The sequence below is a fragment of the Drosophila montana genome, unplaced genomic scaffold (assembly GCF_035044405.1).
Source record: "Drosophila montana isolate Dmon_TW-CO22-7 unplaced genomic scaffold, ASM3504440v1 contig_3282_1, whole genome shotgun sequence".
Lineage (NCBI taxonomy): Eukaryota > Metazoa > Arthropoda > Insecta > Diptera > Drosophilidae > Drosophila > Drosophila montana.
In genome coordinates, this window is record NW_026998166.1 from 744,649 (window position 1) to 763,929 (window position 19,281).

General features: G+C 45.2%; 2 protein-coding genes across 6 annotated transcripts; one reads left to right on the plus strand and one right to left on the minus strand.

Moving 5' to 3' along the window:
- Window positions 1–1,404: 1,404 nt before the first annotated feature.
- btv (beethoven) lies at window positions 1,405–18,837 on the minus strand. Its single transcript, XM_064690735.1, has 13 exons — window positions 17,874–18,837; window positions 13,590–13,715; window positions 13,390–13,524; window positions 12,050–12,971; window positions 11,854–11,988; window positions 11,673–11,786; window positions 11,511–11,613; window positions 9,722–10,177; window positions 8,341–9,664; window positions 6,509–7,812; window positions 4,388–5,799; window positions 2,731–3,030; window positions 1,405–1,839 (listed from the first exon to the last, which is right to left on the minus strand). Exons 1-13 carry the CDS (start codon window positions 18,692–18,694, stop codon window positions 1,558–1,560), a joined length of 7,434 nt encoding a protein of 2,477 aa, XP_064546805.1. The 5' UTR covers window positions 18,695–18,837; the 3' UTR covers window positions 1,405–1,557.
- LOC135434231 (hormone receptor 4) lies at window positions 2,300–17,100 on the plus strand. Of its 5 annotated transcripts, none has more exons than XM_064690737.1 (4): window positions 2,300–2,484; window positions 10,487–10,654; window positions 14,403–14,549; window positions 14,895–17,100. In XM_064690737.1, the coding sequence occupies exons 1-4, from the start codon at window positions 2,467–2,469 to the stop codon at window positions 16,152–16,154; spliced, it is 1,593 nt and encodes a 530-aa protein (XP_064546807.1). In that variant the 5' UTR covers window positions 2,300–2,466; the 3' UTR covers window positions 16,155–17,100. The 5 variants fall into 5 exon arrangements, with proteins under 5 accessions (XP_064546807.1, XP_064546808.1, XP_064546809.1 ...); XM_064690738.1 differs by having other exon boundaries at window positions 14,403–14,534; XM_064690739.1 differs by having other exon boundaries at window positions 10,487–10,633.
- Window positions 18,838–19,281: the final 444 nt, after the last annotated feature.

Genomic DNA, 19,281 nt, shown 5'->3' on the forward strand with positions numbered 1-19,281 from the left:
AATCACCGTTGGTAAACATCTTGGCCAACTAGCTGCTTGCAACCAAATGTACGAGCAGCATCTAAAACTGTGCCCCAAACATTTATGACACACTTCAATTGCTGTTGTTTTTGGTTCTCGTTGTTGTTGTTGTTGTTGTTGCTGGTTGTGGCACTTTGTGGTTGCAATTAGTTGGAAATTTACAGATTATGACGAAGCTAATGTTGGGACGAAACCCGAAGAACCCACAACAATCTACACACAAACTAAACACACACACACACACACACACACATGAGCTCATAAAACAATTAGGCATTTTGAGTTTTGCGCCTAAATTATTTAAATGGGATTTTAAATGGCAGTTGAAAATGGCAAATGTACTAAGTACCTATTAAAATTAGTATAATATAAAGTCAATACAGTGAAAGCTGACTTGTCCGCTCAAGGGGTGTCCGTCTAATAGAAAGGGCGTGAATAGAGCCTGACTCTTGATTGGGATGCTTATTAGGACTGTTTATCCTGACTGATTGACTGATTGTCAGATTGATTGACTGATTGCCTGATTGTCTGATTGATTGACTGATTGCTGATCACAGCAGATCCCAAGCCGTAAGAGCTAAAATAAAACAACCAATTTTTTGGACAATTCCACCATCAAGTGTGGAAAATTCACGGGAAACAGTTGTAAATCAATTATTTAGTTTATTTTGCGAACGACCTCAAACTCATCTTTAAGGATGTTTGTTTAAATGCATTTGTAATGTGTTTTACGCTTTCCTCTTTGAAATGCGAATTAAAGATTGATCAAAGTTTTAAGTTTCCTCCGCTCGATTTTTTTTTTAAGGACTTGAATATGTGTTATAGAGAATTTCAAAGTTACACCCGCAATTTTGGAAAATTCACGAAAAATAATATAATTTTGTCATAATAGGTGTAACACATAGAAGGACACATCTCAGATTTCATAAAGTATATAAATTCTAGATCAGCATCAATTCCGAGTTGATATATGTCATGTCCGTCTGTTCATCTGTCTGTTTATATGCGAACTAGTCCCTTCGCATATCGTTTAAGCCACAGAATAAATGTTGGCATTATGGAATAGATTTAGAAAATAAGAACCTGCCACAATTAGGTATTATTCTGCAAAATCTATAAAACCATTTTATAAATTTTAACTTCGAATTAGTTAGATAAAATATAGAAACACGATTTTGGATTTATCGAAAGAAAATAAACTCAAAGTGCTAATTTCTTTAAATAAACAAATTATTGATGCATTAATTATTTATTTAATTAATTTTTATATATGTACATATCAAATGTTGTCAAAATTATGTCCTTTTACACTTTTTTTATCCACAATAAAGCAGGCTTTATATTTCAGTCAAAAGCAAAATCAGCTTCCTTTTTCCGATCACATACACCTGTGTAAATTGTACTCTCAAATCAAAATTTTGGATTTCTAAAATGGGTTTTCTGGACATATTTCTTCCATTATACTTCTACAGCGGATTCTGCATATTCGTTTATGTGATTGATTCATTTTTTTGGGATGAATTTCGACAGACGTCTTCAGTAATCGTCAACTATTAAAGCAGTGCCTGCTAAAAGTATCTGCTCCGCTGTGGCGCCACCCAGTTCCAGTTTTAAATGACAGATCAGCCTATCTCTGCTGGCCCTGCTGTACAGTGGCAGTGTAATTCTCTCGTCGGAGAGCTGCCTGTTGCTGGCAAATCGATCAATTTTCTTGAATTTATCCGCCTCTGCAGTCTTTTCATTATATTCCTTGATTTTATACGCAATATAAAATGCATTCGAATCGCTCGTATTTAACATCTGTGTATTTCCATCCAGCTGCATGCATTTCAAATAAATTGTGTAGTTCAAATTCGTATTAGATTCCATAATTTATTTAGACAGCAACCTTAACGATTTTAGTCTGTGCAGGCACCAGAGACGGCGAACTTGTGACAAAACTGTGCAACACTTAACGAACGTGCTCATTTAACGAAAATGTGCTCACTTAACGAACTGCGCACATAACATAAGCAAAGTTATGCTCCTCACTGTTAATGCATAAAAATACTTTCCCAGTGAGGAGCAATTACGAAAATAATTAATATATTATAACTCCATACAAATAAAATATTTTAAATGCAACAAAAATTTAATAAATGCAGCATAAATGAAAATATTTCAATTTAGATACGGTGCACATACATTAATACGTGCTCAAATATTGCTACTCGAAAAATACCTGCGTTAACAGTTAACATAAATGGTGTGCAGCCCTGGCATTGTGTTAACAGAGCGCCGGAATGTCAATCAAATAAACAAAAAGAAGCGGCGTGAAAAAAAGCGAAAAACTGCAGTGAAATCAAATTCTGCAGTAAATGCAAACTAAATGTTGTAAATAAAAACTAAATTTAATTCCAATTAAGTGGTAAACAAACAAAAAACGGCAAGCTGGAGACGCATTTTATGGCCAAGATGGGCAAGGTAAGCAAACAGAATGCGAAGAAAAAAAGCAACAAAAAAAAAAACACGAAAAACAGAAAAAGACAAAAGAGCCCACAGCCCAAGCAATAAAAAGAGACAGCGCTGAGTGACAGACAGCCAGACGAGACAGCCGAACGGACGGACGGACAGACGGACAGACGCACGCATCAAATCAAAAAAGCGACGCAAAGGCGCCAGCGCAAAATAAATTAAATATAAACCAATGTAAAAAGGCAAACTACTCACCCGAAGCGGCGCCAGCTTCAGCACCAACGTCTCGTGATCTCCAACTCTGCCGTTGATACACTGCAATCGGAGGCGCTGCGTTGAGACGCCCAGCTTGCGCGCCTGCTGCAGCTTGAGGCAGGCCAGCAGATTCTCACAATTGAACACATGCACCAGATTCAGTTCCTCACCGAATTCCAGCTGCAGCTGCTGCCTGTAACGCTGCTCCGCCGCCTCCGCGCGCACCAACAAGCCCCGCAGATAGTCCGCGGCGCTGTTGCTGCTGGGACCGGGCCACAGCTTCTGCCAGCTATGCGGCACCTGTGGGGAGTGTTAAGTCATATTACAACGAAGAATTAATACTCTTGGAGAGATCTGGCTAGACTAAGGTTCCCTAAAATTCAGTTATGCTAGGCCCGATTGTTACTATGTCAGCTATAAGCTTTAGAAGTCTGATTCTGATTATATATCAAGATCTGTGGGGAGTGTGAAGTCATATTACAACGAAGAATTAATACTCTTGGAGAGATCTGGCTAGACTAAGGTTCCCTAAAATTCAGTTATGCTAGGCCCGATTGTTACTATGTCAGCTATAAGCTATAAGAAGAAAGATTCTGATCATATTTTAACATCTGTGGAAAGTTAAGGGCTATTGCAACGAAGACTAAATACTCTTTCGGACATTTCTTTATATGGATAATTAAAGGTTATCTTAAAATTTCAATTATGCTAGGCCCGTTTGTTCCTATGTATATGCTATAGAAGTCTGATTCTGATTATATATCAGGACCTGTGGGGCGTATTAAGGCATATTACAACGTAGATTAAATACTCTTGCGGACATTTCTATATATGGATAAACAAAGCTTTTCTACAAATCGTTAATCCTACGCCCGATTCTTCCTGTATGCTATAGATGTTTATTTCTGGTTATATTTCAACACTTGTGTGGGTTTTAAGAATATTACAACGAAGATGGAATACTCTTTGGCTGAAAAAGGTTTTCTAAGATTCAGTTATGCTCGGCCTGATTGTTCCCATATATTTTATAGAAGTCTGATTCTGATATTCTTGTCATAAAGAAGTAGTATATAGTGTATAGTGAAGCCTGTAACTGTCGATTTTTCTAAAGATCTCTTGAAAAACAAAGTTTTTCCATGCAAGCACCAAAATTTCCACCCATAGTTCCTATGGGACCTCAATATCTATAATATTCCAATTTTATACATTTTAGAAGAATGTAAGAACAAAATATTTTGAAAAAGGAGAAGTTTTCTTCCATAAGGACTCCCTTATGACCCGATCGTTGGGTGGCTTTATCGACTGCTGATCAAACAGGTACAGTGAGTGCTCTACTAACGGACAGCTGTCTTATGTCAAGTACTTTAGTCAATTTAGTCACTTTTTTACGGTCCTAATATTTTTCTTGTTTACTTTTATGACACATTCTTAAGCGGACATCGCAGGACAAAAAAACTGTTACCATCAGTGTTCACGCCATAGAGTTTTCACTGTACATATGCTCTACACAATTCGCGTCTAAATTATAATACCAAGAGTATTTCAATGGGACTTTCAGAAATTCGATTTATATTTCTAATTCAACACAACTTAAAAAGTATTAATTTGCGAGTGAGCCCTGTACCGCCTGCCTAAGTGCTTCTTCTACCTCTCTCACCTGCTGCTCCGCCAGCGCCTGCATTGTGCTGGCATCCACATCCGCCGGCTGTTCGGCTGTGCCCGCCGTCTCCTTCAGCCAGTTGTGCAGCTGCGAGAGCAGCTGATGCACTGCTCGAAACAGCTGCGCGCCCAGCTGCAGCTCGGCGTGCACGAACAGCGTCCAGGGCGTGGGCGTGGTTGTGTTTGAGGCTGTGCCGCCGGCAAGCGCCTCCTTGGCCGCTTGACTAATGCTGCAGGCGCTGGCCAATTTGCGCCAGAGGCTGAGCAAAGGCTTGATCTGCTGCTCCAGACGCTGTCTGGCATTGGGCGTGGCCAACTCGTTGCCTGCCGCCGCTCCGCCAAATTGCAGCGCACGCAGATCCTTGACTATGAGACGCGCCTGCTCCATTTCGCGCCGCTGCTGCGCCTGGCTAGCCAGTCCATATATGCGCGGCTCATCCACATCCGGCAGCCGCTCCACTGCCGCATGGTAATCCTGTAGCTGTCCGCTTGTGGGCAGGGCGCTGCCCAGGCCCAGCGGCTGCCAGCGATTGCTTAGCACATCCGCACAGCAAAACTGCGCTAGATAGCTGTTCAGTATGTCCACGTCGCGGGCATTGTTCAGGCGTCCGCCGTATGCGACCGCCTCGCAGAGGCGCTGCAGTAGCGTCCAGTCGCAGCGGCCGCTGATCAGCTGCGCATCCAGCCAGCCGAGCACGCCCAGCGCCGCCTTCAGATCCGCCTCGCCAAACTCATAGTACTTGGACCAGCCTTGTGGTATATATTGACGCCGCTGCTGGAGCACAGCCTGCAGCAGAAAGAGCACCAATCGCATCTTCAGACACTTGGCCGGCAGCTTGGCGGCCAGTTCCGTCTCCAGGCCGGCATAGTTCTGCAGCATGCGCTGCACCTGCTGTTTGAGGCCGCGCGGCTGCTCGTAGCGCACCTTGAGGCACTTGTAGACGGCCGCCTCGCTGAAGCCCTGCGTCGACTCGCAGAGCAGCCAGAGGCGAAAGTCCGGCGATTTGTGCAGCTCGCTCAGCTCACGCTCCATTTGGCCCAGCCACTGAGGCACCAGATGCACATTCTTCACGCACAGCCACTGACCCTGGTTGGCCGCCTGTCGCATGGCCACCAGAGCACGCTGCTCGCTGCCGCGTCCGATCGCCAGCTCCACGTACTTCTGGGCGCCCCATTTTTTCAATGCCACGCCCCTGAGCTCTGTGGCCGGATCCAGTTCGGGCTGACTAATCATCAGTACGGGACGATCGCAGCTGCTCTGCTCCAGCAGCTGCTGCACCGTCGGCTGTGTGGCCGCCTCCGGGGACAGGCCCAACAATTGGCTGCTCGCTAATCGCAGCTGCGTTACCAGCAAATCGGGTCGAAAGATTTGGGCCAAGAGCACGCGCTGAAAGGGTGCCTTGATGTGGGCTGTAAAATGAACAAAATATTAAAACCAGCAAGAACTTTGGCAGTCGCGACATTTCGACTCGAACTTAAACAAATTTTCCTGCTTTAAAAAAGTTCGAGCTCAAGAAATCTTATAAGGTTAAATTTGAAGCATCTAAAACTGTAACAAACCTTGTGACTCTGAAACTGCAATCCATATGGATTTATGCGATTTGTTTAAGTGATTCGAGAAAGCAGATAGCATTTGAATATTTCTAGTGACTGTAAAACTGTGACCCTAAATTAGTTAATCCTAAACTATAGGGCTTAATACCACAAATGTGGAGCACGAAATGTGCAAACTTTGCCTTGAGACCGAAGAAATAGCCGAGCACATTATAGATCCCAGATAATCTTCAGAGTCGAGATTATGCAAGCTGAGACTGGGGTATCACAGCCTTGATACTAGGCAAATGATAGTCAAGGGAAATTCATTGCATATTCTTTCTGTTTTCCATTGAGAGGCACAATAGATCCAGGTGGTTGCAGAGCACTTAACTCTATCAATAAATAATAGCACAAAATGGATTTTCAGTTCCAAGCAGTTAGGCTAGTCTACAAAATAGACGGGTTAATACAAACGTAGAATAATATACTCTATGGGATCGAAGATGCCTCCGTGACCGCTTATTAGTAAGATTTATCTTTTCTTCTGCCCCAATCAAATAATAAATTTGCCACATTTACTTACGCAGCACATCGTCCGTTTGCTGTTCGATAAAGCCGCGCCACACATAATCCTTGTCCAGCTGCAGCTGGCCACGCAGCTCCGGCAGCTGTTGCAGCAGCTGCGCCAGCTTCAGTTGCGCCTCGCGGCTGATGCAGTCGGGCAGCCCGTTGCCGAGCAGCTGAATGCTGCCATCGGCGCTGCCCATAAAATTGCTAATAAACAGTTCCCATTCCTTGATGCCAAGCGCTCCTCCAAAGGCCTGGCGGCAAACCCAAAGGGCCAGCGTTAATTGACTATCGCGTGGTGTGGCACGCGCCAAATGCAGATAGACGCTGCGCACGAGACGCTCGTAAAGCTGCTGCTGCGACTCCTGAGCACGCAGTGCGCCCAGGAAGAGCTCGATGTAGACCAGGGCGGACAGCTCGTAGCCCTGCGTGAGGCCGGCATAAAAGTCGGCCGACTGGACGCACAGTTCGCGCAGTGCGCCAAATTGTGAGAGCAGGGTCTGCTTCACCTGGCCGCTTTGCTCCAGTGCAGCATCAATTTCGGCACTGCTGCGCTTCACCTCATTCAGGCTGGCCAGCAGAGGCTCGTTGCGCAATATATCGCCCTCGGCCTTGGACAGTTGCTCCAGCAGTTTGTCCTGCAGTGCCATGCGCTGCTTGAGCAGCTCACCCTCGCGCTGCAATAGCTCAATGCGCTGCTGCTCCAATGCGGGATTCTTAAGCACAATCGCCTTGGACATGAGCTGATCCGCCAGACCGGTTGCGGTCACTGTAAAGCGCAACAGATTGACCAGACTACGCTGCTCCGGCGGCAGCTGCTGCTGCAAGCGATGCGATTTGCTGATTAGCACCAATTGGAAATCCTCGTGCAGATCGACCAGTTTGCTGGCCACCGCCAATTGGCGTTTATTAAAGCGCACATAGACATGGCCCTGCAGCAGCTCCAGCAACGGCGGACGCAGCTGCTCGCAGTCCATGACCAGCAGCGTCTTGCCAAAGCGCACGGCCAGCTCCAATTGATAGCACAGCCGCTCGTTGCCCTGCGTCGTCAGCTCACTGGCACGTCCCGCGGCACGCAAATGCGCAGTCAGCCACTGCGCCGCCGTCTGGGTGGGATCGAGCAGCAGAGGCACTGGACAACTGCCGAAGGGCAGCGACAGCATCTCCCGCAGCAGCGCGGCGCTCTCAATGATCTGAGCATCGCGCGCCAAGCCTTGACTCTCCCAAATGATTTGCTGCTGCTCGGTGACAAGGGTTTGGCGTAGATCAAAGCCTGTTCCGGGCAGCTGAAAATCCACGCTCATCCGTTTGATTGAGGCGCTGCGTGGAAGAGGAATAGTTTAATTTACAAGATCGATCTTTATGTATTTAAGACAATTTCTGCTGGCTGATTGATCATCCAATAACTTAAATGTTCTACTTTATTTTTTTTTAATAGAAAGATTTTGAAAAAATTCCACTCGCAACGGTTAAAAATGAGTGGAATTCATTTTCTAAAAACAGCCTTTAAAAATTTCACCCCGAGAGTGGATTATGTGTGGAAAATCGCTGCATGAAACTTTTTTCTTATTCGATCAACTTTTTTTGCATTTTATATTAAATGCTCTAGATAGGAAATTAACAGATACATTTTCACAATAAAGTGTTTCACCTTTTCTGGCAATTTCACCACCCTACGTGAAAGTAGGGCGTAATTTCTAATTGAAAGTTTGCATAATCGGCTATTTCCAGCCACTTTAAGATAATCTACATACACTTCTCAGCAATACGATTCCCCGCATAATTTGGAAATCCACCACTGCGGGTATATAAGGGAATTCATCTTCTGAATTAATGTTAGCTACTCACCCACGCTGCTCTACGCCCCAGCTCGCATAGTAATTGATGGCCAATGCGAGCAGCAGCATTTTGCTGTCCAGTGTTTTATGAGCTCGCTTCAGCTCCGCCAACTGCTCGCTCCAGGTGGCATACTCTGCGCTCAGTTTGCCCACCAGCAGTTCGGCTGCCTGCAGTGTGGCGCCTGCCTCCTGGAGCTTTAGTTCCAGCACGGCCGCCTCTTGCGTGTAGGTTTGCAGCTTTGCCGACAACTTCTGGACACGCTTGTCCACATCGTCCAAGCCGCTGGCCAGCTGCTCCATTTCATTTTCGGCCGCATTTAGATTACGCTGCAGTTCATTCTGTTCCCGCTCCAGCGGCTTGATGCTCTGAATGACGCGAGCATAACGCACGCTGGCCTGCACCCAGGCGGCGAGCGGTGCAGCCGCTGCCGAGGCGCGTTTGGCATTCTTCGATTCGTAGGAATCACCCTTGGCTGCGAGCAAACGCTCCACGGCTTGACAATTCTCGGGGCTAATGTGCGCCGGATCCAAGGAGCGTATGTCCTCCTTGACGCCACGCTTGGCCAGAAATGTTTTCATGCTGTTCCACGAGGTGTCGCGTATGCCCATCAGCCGCAGCACGCCCTCCAATATGTCCCGCACGGCTTCGGGTGGCGCGCGCAGCGAGCGTATTTCGGAGAGCGCCTCGGACTTGATTTGACCCACTGCATTGCTGGCCTCCGCCAATATAGGCTCCACCTCGGCCAACTCCTGTTGTATCTCGCGCTGTCGCAGCTTCAACTGCTCGCTGCTCTGTTGCGTCTGCTGCTTCAGTTCCAGCATATTGGACTTTTGCTCATTCGCATTGTGCATCGTGGCGGAGATCATTTGCAGCGCATCATTGGCCAGCTGCCGTTTCTCACCCAGCGCCTGTTCCTGGGCCGATGCATTCGACTTTAAGGTGTCGACGAGCGCATGGGCAGCGGCCAACTTGTCCACGCCCAGCTGCAGCTTGCCCAGACGCTGATCAATCTCAGCGGCGGCGTTGCTATACATATGATAATAGCTACGAATCAGCTGATAGTAGCGATGCGCTGGCTGCTCTGGCGGCAACTCCTCGGCCGCATCTGAAAAATGACTGCAAACTGGCACTTTGCCACGCCCTGCAGCCACAGACGCCTCATTGAGCAGCTCAATGTATTGCTTGGGCAGCATGGCAAGCGTATCGCGCGACTCTGGCCGCACATAGAGCATATCCATCTGGCGATGCAGGGCTGGGCAGCTATTAAAGTACTCCGCCAGCTGCGGACTGCTCGGCTCCAGCACGAGCACCAAGTGCAGATGCTCTCGAGCGCCTGTAAATCATATTTATAAAGATAACTTTATATTTATTTGCTGTTCATCTTACTCACGCTTCATAAAGTACGTGCCCAGCGACTCCTGATAGCCCTCCAGCTGCGCCGCCTGCTTCAGCGCGCTGGCCACCGTCTCCAGATCATCGCCAAAGAGCTCCAGAATTTCACTGCCCTCCAACAGTGCCTCAATCGGTTTCAGTATATCCGGGACATAGCTGAGCCAGCAGTGTTCGATCAGCAGATAACTCATCTGCTGCTCCAGCGCCGCCGTCTGCATGGCCAGCTTCAGATCGTTGTAGAATTCTGTTAGACCATAGCTGTCGCTGCCCTGTATTGTCAATACGTTGGCCTGCTGCAGCGTGGCAGCCGCATAAATGGCGTCCAAGTGTCGGTCACCGGCCTCAGCCAAAATAAGCAAATGTGCATCGTTTCTGGAGAGGATGCGTGCCACTTTGGCCGTGTGCTGCAGCAGCTCTTCGGTTATAGGCGATGAAATGCTGTAGTTTTCGGCATCTGAAAGAGAAAAAATTAAATATCCTTGTTACATTAATAATAGCCAGATGGAAAACCAATTATATATATCTAGATATTTAACATTCGTAAGTTAACAGATTCAAGTGCTGTCAGTTAACAGCGTCACTTTAACATAACCTATTCAGTAAAGAAATTGAACATTAGCTAATATTTCTTCACGCATCGGCATTGAAGTTGACTTCACACTGCATTCGACACATTTTATTTCCTTTTCCACTTTATACATATCACGTTTTGTGAGTCGAAATTGTTTCTGTTATTTTCTACCCGTTCTCTATGTACTTGCAGTGGATGACCCCCGAAGAGGAGGCACGCCAAAAGTTCATCATGCGGGAACGGGATCGGGAGCGAAAGCGCATCAAACGCATGAATCCCGAATATCGACAAATGGAACGAGAGCGGGATCGATTTCGCAAACAAACGCCAAGGCCCAGTGTAGTTATCCCGATTCATATTGTATTGTTCTTTTGTTTTTCCTTTATTTACTCTCTGAACTGTTCATATCTTGAAACTGCAAAGAATCAGCGACATCATATCCTCATTTGATACTTCGAAAGGAAATGTACAACTTCAACTTCGATGCGTATGACAAAAAGAAACTCTAGACTGGACAAGCGATAGATATATTTTGGGAGCAAGTCCGATTGATCAAGTAAATAACGAGTTCAGGGCTGTAACTTTTACTTCTAATTTTTGGAGGACATAAAACTATAAAGCTATTCAAAAGCAGAAAAGAGGATAATGAAAAGGTTAGAAATAGTTTATATACAAGTAAGTAGGATAAGTTATAGATAAATAGATAGAAGAAAGTAAACAAGTTTTTAAAACTACTCAAGACTGAAATTTAAAAATTAAGGAACTTTAGAAGAAACGAAAATTAGTTAGAAAACATAGTGCTGGTTTTGGCGACCTTTCCATTTCTTAATTATTGTATTGGCTGGCTCGAGGTGCGGGTTTATTATTAGAATAAAATGTTTAAACAATTTAGGGCAATTATTTTACACGTCTGCGCTTTTTGACGTGGAGTTTAAATCCCCAGGCAGCCAATACAATAATTGAAAACTTAGCAATAGATTTGGGCCTTTAGAATGATATATATATCTCTCAATGAAGGATATATATAAACAAACAGATACAGGTAAAATTGAAATATAGGTTTTAAAAAAACATTTCAGGGGATACTATAACAGCTTGAAGGTTACGATAACAATAACAGTGTGAATATAAACTTATAGATAGTACAATCTTGTCAGCTCAAAGAAATGTAATTGTTTCTGAGTATAGGATACCCTATTTATTTTCTACTACTTACTGCATATTGTAATTTGCCTCTGCACCTCCTCCAGCCACTCATCATGAGTCAGGCCATGCAGCTGTCCTTTCGATTTAGGCGACTTGGGCACAAAGTAGATTTTCTGTCACGAATTTAAAACAATTAACAAAGATGTATATGCGGGGTTAAGCTAAAACTCACCTCTTTGCCAAAATATTTGCGCATAGTTTGCTTCAATATCGTCTCAAATTGCTGGACATGCTCCTCACTGGCCAAACGATCCCTAAACATGCCCAATAGCTCGCAATACAAAGCCTACGCACCACAGGCAGAGCAAAAAAAGTCAGACGGCAATTCAATTAGTCCAAACTAAGCCACTTACCTCATTGAAGTCAGTCGACGGATAGTAAACGAGACCCGCAATTAGCTTCATAATGCACTTGGGGCTAAACTGATAATGCAACTGCTGTTGCTGCTGCTGCTGTTGGCCAGTGGAGGCAGTAAAAGCGGCCTGCAGCTGCAAGGAGAACGAGATAAACAAATCAGCAAAGAGCCAAATCCAGGCGCAATTCCTTTACCTTTTCGAAGCACTCCATTAGGCACTCGCTAACATGCTGTAAATTGATGGAACTGCCGCTGCTCGTTGCCCTGAAATGCGTATGGAGCAAAGGCTCGAGGCGACACTGCACGATGGCCAGCATATCGGATGGACTGGGTCGAGCCACTCGCACATATTGATTGATGGCCAAGTAACGGGGTGAAATTTTTAACAAATTGCCGCTAATGGACGCACAAATTTGTAGCCCACTGACGCTAATCCATTCCAGATTGTCCGCATAGAAGCCGCCGCGTTGCACTAGCTGCAACAGCAGCTCCACAATCTCACAGGCGCCCCAATCATCCAGCTGGCATAGATCTAGATTCTTCATGAACAGCAACAGACGCGATTGTTTGGGCCTATATTCCCGCCCCCGCACGCCGCTTACCGTGACGCAGTGCGTGCGCAGCGTGTGCAGCACATAGCCAGCGGTCAGCTGTGTGGAGCAATTGATGCTGGCCAGCTGATAGCCCGAATGCTCAAGCAGCGCCTGTTCCAACAGCAGTGTCTTGCCCGCTCCACTGGGTCCGACGAGCATAAACGGCATTGCCCGGCCAGCGGGCAGCTCCAGCAGCGAGTTGATGATGTTTAGATACGACTTGACATAGCCCGTGACTATTAGTTGACTATCCCGTTCGGGAGTTTCCATAACGCCCAGCGCATACTGCTCCAATGCGCTGCGTTGCGGCTCATAGTAGCTCAGCTCGGCATGATTGGGCTGCGCCACGTACAGATTCGCCCGCTGCAGCACCAACTGAGCAAAGTCACGCTGTCGCTCGCTGGGAATGTAGCCAAGCATTGCACGCAATGTGGCTGCTCCATACTCCTCAAGGCTCTGGCTACTGTGCAGCTGCAGCAGCAGAGAGCGTAACACACTGACACGACTTATGCCGGGCATCTGACTATTGGAAAAGTAGAGAGTTATTAGATGATGATATTTCAGTATATCTTATTGTAATATTTCACATTTGATTAGAAATCATGCACGCATTTAAAAGAGAATTCTTAATTCAATGATAACTGATAAACGATATATTCTCCAGATCCTGATTCCAAAGCAGAATTTCTTACGGAAGCTACATGACATTGTTACGCGATTTAAAATCTGTTGAAAATAGCTAGAAAATCGGTCTGTGTAAACTTTCATTAAAAGATATGAAAGCATGGAAGGACGTATATATTATTTTAAGACCCACACAGACAGAAAATATATAGAGTATTATAGATTATTCCCTATGGATCAGCGTTTTGTTAATTTTTATGCATCAGGCACTATTGATTTAAATTCCCTTTTCCCATTCAATATCTTCCCCTACGTACCTTAACAAATTTTCGCTTTCCAACCATTCGAAAGCTGTTTGGAAATTTCCATCAATGTAGCTTTGCAGTAGATCGCCATAAGGTTCCTTTTCAAGCTCGTGCTTGAGCATTTCTTTCAAGGGATAATAATCGTAGCTGAATAAAAAAAATTGTAGTTAGTAAGGAGTGTGACTTGTTCAGCCTTTCTGAAAATCATTTACCTCATGTTCACAATGCCCATTCGTGATATAGTTGCCGGGGATGCGTGACGCACATCGTCCGTTTCGAATATAAAGTTGACATTGTTGCCAAACTGTATGCGCCAGCCGGAGGGCAGCGTTAGGAGTCTGTGAAATGTTTCAAGATATGATTGGTTAACAAAAAACAACACACAAAAACACAACAGAAACAATTTGTAAAACCCTGCTTTGACATGTATATGTCTAACGGCTGTTAAGCACATGCTAAACAGACGCTGTTAATAACAGAAACGAACACATTTGCTTAACATTTCTTAATGAATAGTTTGTTTTTTTATTTCGACGGTTTAGCCTCAGACATAAACTTGGTCAGGTACATAAATTCTTAGAATCTGCCCTTATATGTCTTCCTATTGAGCTCTCCCAGAGCTTCTCTTGACATGTTTATGTCTAGTGCCTGTTAATGGGCTTACATGTTAAACTGGCGCTGTTAATAAAATGTAATAAAAGAGCGGCCTTAGGCTCAAAATTTGATTTAACAGTTCTCGCTCGCTTGAGTTGATCAAAGTTAAAAAAAAACAATTTTAATTTATGAATATGATTTACTTAATTTAAAATATGTAACTTTTTCGAGAAAACGCTGGTTCTAATTTCGGAAATTTCTTGACATTGGTTAGCTTCAGACATATACATGGTCAGCTGCACAAATTCTATGCCAACTTCTTCTGTTCTGTTCTGTTGAACTTTGCCTAGCGCTCTTTAGAGCTGTAAACTTTAGTTCTGGTATTTAATACTCTCTGCTCAGCCAAAACGCTTCCCATCTCTATATTGCAGCTGATGACACCCGAGGAGGAGGCGCGCCACAAGTTCATCATGCGCGAGCGAGATCGAGAGCGAAAGCGCATCAAGCGCCTGAATCCCGAATATCGGCGTATGGAGCGCGAGCGCGATAGATTTCGCAAGAAGGCACGACGTGCTAACGTAGCATTTTTCCAATATATATTTCTAAATTATCTATATGAAACACAAGTGCACACACACGAACACGATTACACCCACACAGCCACACACAGCCACACACACACACACACACACACACACACACACACACACATACAGACACACACAAACACACACACAGACAGCACCAGCTAGTTTTAAGTAGATGAAAATGTTGAACCTGGGCTGGGGTTTACTTTAGTTTTTTCTTTTGTTATATATACCACACGACTGCTGACCTTCAATACAGAGTACAATATCCCCCAATTGCTTGAGCCAGCCACATTGTGCTTTAATAAGTTTTCCCCGCTTCTATTCAACTTTCAGTTGACGCCCGAGGAGGAGCTGCGCCAGAAAATGATACAGCGGGAACGGGATCGCGAACGGAAACGGATCAAACGCATGAATCCCGAGTATCGGCGTCTGGAGCAGGAGCGTGATCGTGATCGTAAGAAGGCGAGACGCGCCAATGAGGCGTTCCGGCAGCTGGAAAAGCTACGTGATAAGATACGCAAGGAGCGTAAGAAGGGTCTCCTGGTGACTGATCCCACGCAATTGCCGCCCGAATTTGCGGGCATTCTACCGCCAGTGCCTGTTGAGCCTGAGGTGATTATATCGACGCCGCAGACACAGCAACAACAGCAACAACAACAACAACAGCAGCAGCAGCAGCAGCAACAACATCAGCAGCAGCAGCAGCAGCAGCCATCCACACACCACCAACAACAACAACAGCAGCAGCAGCAGCAGCATCAGCTCGCGGCAGCAGCAGCAGCGGCGGCAGCAGCGCATCAGCAGCGTCGCCGCAACATGTCCGCCCATATGCCGATGGCGACGTCCGGTCTGAACAGCGCGACGCTGACGCAGCTGACGGCGGCGGCGGCGGCGGGCAATGCGGCCATGCATACGCCCGCTGGCCATGCCACGCCCACGCATCTACAGCAGCTGAACAAGCTGCAGCAACTGTATCCGCCGCCCAGTTTTGGGCATCCCGCCCTGCCCATAGCCGGCGTCACGCTGATGCCACAGCTCTGCCATCCGATACTGCATCAGAATTTGGGCGCCACACTGTATCCGGCGCCACCGAATGGCATCAAGCAGGAGTATGGCCAGGATGTGAGCAGCTTAAGCGCTGCGGCGGCGGCCGCTGCTGCCACAAGTTCTGCCTCGGCAGTGGCCGCTGCACAGGCGGCGGCGCTGGCTTCGCTGCGGGGCGGACCCCAGCAGCAGCAGCCGCCGCCGGATGAGCCCGACATGGCGCTTAACTTGGAGCCGGAGATAATATTGCAAACGCCACCCGATGTTAATCCCGCGCAGCAGCAGCAACAGCACCACTTCAATGCGCACCAGCAACAACAGCAGCAGCAGCAACATCATCTGCAACAGCAGCAGCAGCAGCATTGCAACATGTTCCAGCACATGGCGCCACAGGCGCACATGCAGCACATGCGAGCCGCGCCGCTGCCACCACCGCCCACAGTGTCGCTGCCACCACCCCCGCCGCCGCCGGCGACGCATCAACAGCAGCCACCGCAACCGCCGCCGCCGTCGCAGCAGCAGCAGCAGCTGCAACATGCGCAGCAATGAGAGAATTATGCACTCGACTTTAGTTCTTAAGCTCAACTAGCCACAAACGCATTTCAAATTTCAATTTCATGTCTATTTTTTTAAGAGTAAAGAAAGTAGGAGAGCGGACGGGAGTGTGTACTCACAGGTTGGCGTTGTGTGCGAACTAGTTCGGTGAATCAACTTTATGCATTTAGCTAACTATGCGAGATTTCTTAAGCGGGTTCGCAAAATGTGCTTAAAATAAAATTAAGTTTAAATCTATTCAAAAACACGCTTAAGAATTCTGGCATATTAAGTTACCAAAAGCTGAAGTGAACTGGTTTCGAATGAACTAAAACTTAATTCGTTTTAAACTAGCCAATTAGAAAGAGCCAGTTTAAAACAAAACACAAATGTATATGTTTAAAACATACCAGAGTAAGTTCTCTCAAAAAATTGACAGCTAAGTAGCTAAGGAAACCAGCTTACTAGAACGAATTGGTTGCTAGTTTAAAAAACGAACCAGTTCAATTGAACCTTAGCTCAGTTCAGCAAAATGTATACACAAATGTATATGTATAAATTATTCTAAACTAAGTTCTCTAAATTGTTCGCAAAATTGACAGCATAGTAGCTAAGGGAACCAGCTTATTAGAACAAATTGGTAGCAAATTTAAAGAACAAGTTCAATTGAACCTAATCTCAGTTCAGCAAAATGTATACACAAATGTATATGTATTAATTATATCAAATTAAGTTCACGTAATTGGCAGCTAAGTAGCTAAGGGAACCAGCTTATTAGAACAAATTAGTTAAAAGAACCAGTTCAATTGAACCGAAACTCAGTTCAGCATAACGGCTAACGACACTCTCCCGCAGACGCACACACACACAAACAGACTCATGTTCAATATAAGAATGGAGAGAGACTCTTTGACGTCATTTATAAAATGACGTTACGTTGTGTATTACATTTACTACGTTACGTTATTGTTTTAGTGGGCTTCCCTCATTTTATGTCATCGTTTTGAGCATTTCTATGTTTTAAGTCCTTTGTTTTTGGTAGCTAAGTGATAGGGGATGCATTTGCCCATCCGTACAATACAATACTTGCAACATTAAGATACGATACGATATATGATAATTGATACGTTTAAAAATTATATATCACATACGATATATACATATATTATGATATACACATATATATGACAAGCCGCAAATAATTATTACGAATTTATGCGCAGGTACGAGCAAAATATATTAGCAAAAGCTGTTGCTAAACACTGAAAAGAATCCTCTTTTATTTTAATTTAGTTTTAAAGATTTTTCAAATGAGAAAAATGCCAGAGCTGAAGGAACTTGTAAGTTTCCTTTTTCCCCTTTTAAATTTCACGTATAAGAATGGAAAATAGGCGGAAAACTATTCACTAACAGTTTCGAGTTTTATCGATGCTTAATTTACTCTAATAGATTTTTGAAAAATTTAATTTCGGATGTGTTAAAGCGACTCTGACAAATTCAGCCCAAAACTGAGAAACCCATCTATTGATAGGAGAGCTGCTCAATCTAATCAAAAAGTGGAAGGACAACTGTAGAGTGCAAGTTTTTTTGTACGAATTTTTCAAATCCACCATTCCGAGTGGAAAAAGCGTGGGAAACTGTTGGAGAATTTCAAGGGAAATGTCTGGCTTGCCAAACTTTTGCTATATCAGCTATATAATTAAATATATGTATATATCAACAATTAGTACTCACTTGTTATCATCCAGCACCGAGTTTAATGCCTCAATCCACTCGGGATCAATGCTGCCATCGCACACAATCCATGAGCGCACGTGCGACGGCTCCTGATTGACCAGCACAGCCGTGTGGGTGAGAACGCCGTCTAGCCACTGTCGCGTGTCCGTGTCCAGTCGCCCCAGCAGCTGCACGCGACTCATCGACTTGGGACTGATGGTGTGCACGCGCAGCTGTGTGCCAGACGTTGCGGTCAGTGCCTGTCGCAGCAGCGACAGAATGCTAGACTTGCCACAGCCGGGTGGGCCCACTAGCACGACGCCCATGCGCTTTTGGAGCTGTTCATGCAATTGCAGGGCCTTCTCAATTTGCCTGTCGTTGGCACAGAGGCCTAGTGGAGCAAAGGCGGCCGTCAGTGCCCGATGCAGCGGCGTCAACGGTGCCTCCGAGGCGCCAATTTCCGGAAACACATTTAACAGCAACATTGCGAAGCACTCAACGTCCTGTTGCGCCAGCTTGGACATGGTTGATGAGCGCAGACAATGGACAGCAATGCGCATTTCATCATTACCAATCGCTGACGGACTATTGCTGGCGTCGGAATGCTCATTAACGGGCGTTGCTGCCATTCCCGCTAATTGCGCGCGCAGTCCCTCGCCGCAAACGAGCAGCACAGTTTTCAGCTCGCGCAATCCCCAATCGTAGTGCCGCTGGGCGGACAGCATTTTGCCGCAAAGATCGAATAGCTCCACAATGCGCTCCGCAATATCCGCTGCAGCTACAAAGCCCTCGACGAACAGCATGACGCGTGCAATCTCGCCCGGCTCCGGCTGTTGCATGACAATTGGTCGAAAGAGCGCCTGAATATTGCCGGGCAGCTTCTGCCTGCCGCCGTATTCGCCACCCGCTGGATTTAGGGTCACAAAAATGCCGCAGTGCTGGTTAAGCTGAACCTGTTAAGAGTTAAATCGCATTATTAAAAGTCTGGTTAATAATTAAATAAGGCTTAACCGTGCAACAGCTGGCCATGTTTAACTGAATATTATATTAGTTGGGGAATTATAATTATCAAACCAATCTAATAATATATCAGTCAATTTCTTTTTCCATAAAAATCAATCTGTCAACCAATCAATCCATTAGTATATCATTAGTATTAACTATTCATTAAATCCACTAATATCAATCCACATATATAATCCATCAACAATATATCAATCAATATATTAATTAATCAATCTATTAACATATCTATCCATAATTCCTTTATATATTAATACATCAGTCCACCAATACATCAGTTGATTAATCTATAAATCTAACTATATATCGATTTATCAATATTTCAATCCATTATTCAATCACAATACATCAGATTATTAATATAACAATCCGACGATAAGTCCCTAATTCCATCATTTCTTAA

What these genes read in the sequence shown, in the direction of transcription:
- LOC135434231 (XM_064690737.1), top strand. An exon ending in TAGTTATCCCGATTCATATT is followed by an intron (nt 10,655 to 14,402) that starts GTATTGTTCTTT and finishes TCTATATTGCAG; the next exon opens with CTGATGACACCCGAGGAGGA. An exon ending in AGAAGGCACGACGTGCTAAC is followed by an intron (nt 14,550 to 14,894) that starts GTAGCATTTTTC and finishes TTCAACTTTCAG; the next exon opens with TTGACGCCCGAGGAGGAGCT.
- btv (XM_064690735.1), bottom strand. Translation starts at nt 18,694, where the DNA reads ATGCAACAGCCGGAGCCGGGCGAGATTGCACGCGTCATGCTGTTCGTC. An exon ending in GCAAACGGACGATGTGCTGC is followed by an intron (nt 5,800 to 6,508) that starts GTAAGTAAATGT and finishes TTCATTTTACAG; the next exon opens with CCCACATCAAGGCACCCTTT. An exon ending in TGAAGCTGGCGCCGCTTCGG is followed by an intron (nt 1,840 to 2,730) that starts GTGAGTAGTTTG and finishes AAATGCATGCAG; the next exon opens with CTGGATGGAAATACACAGAT.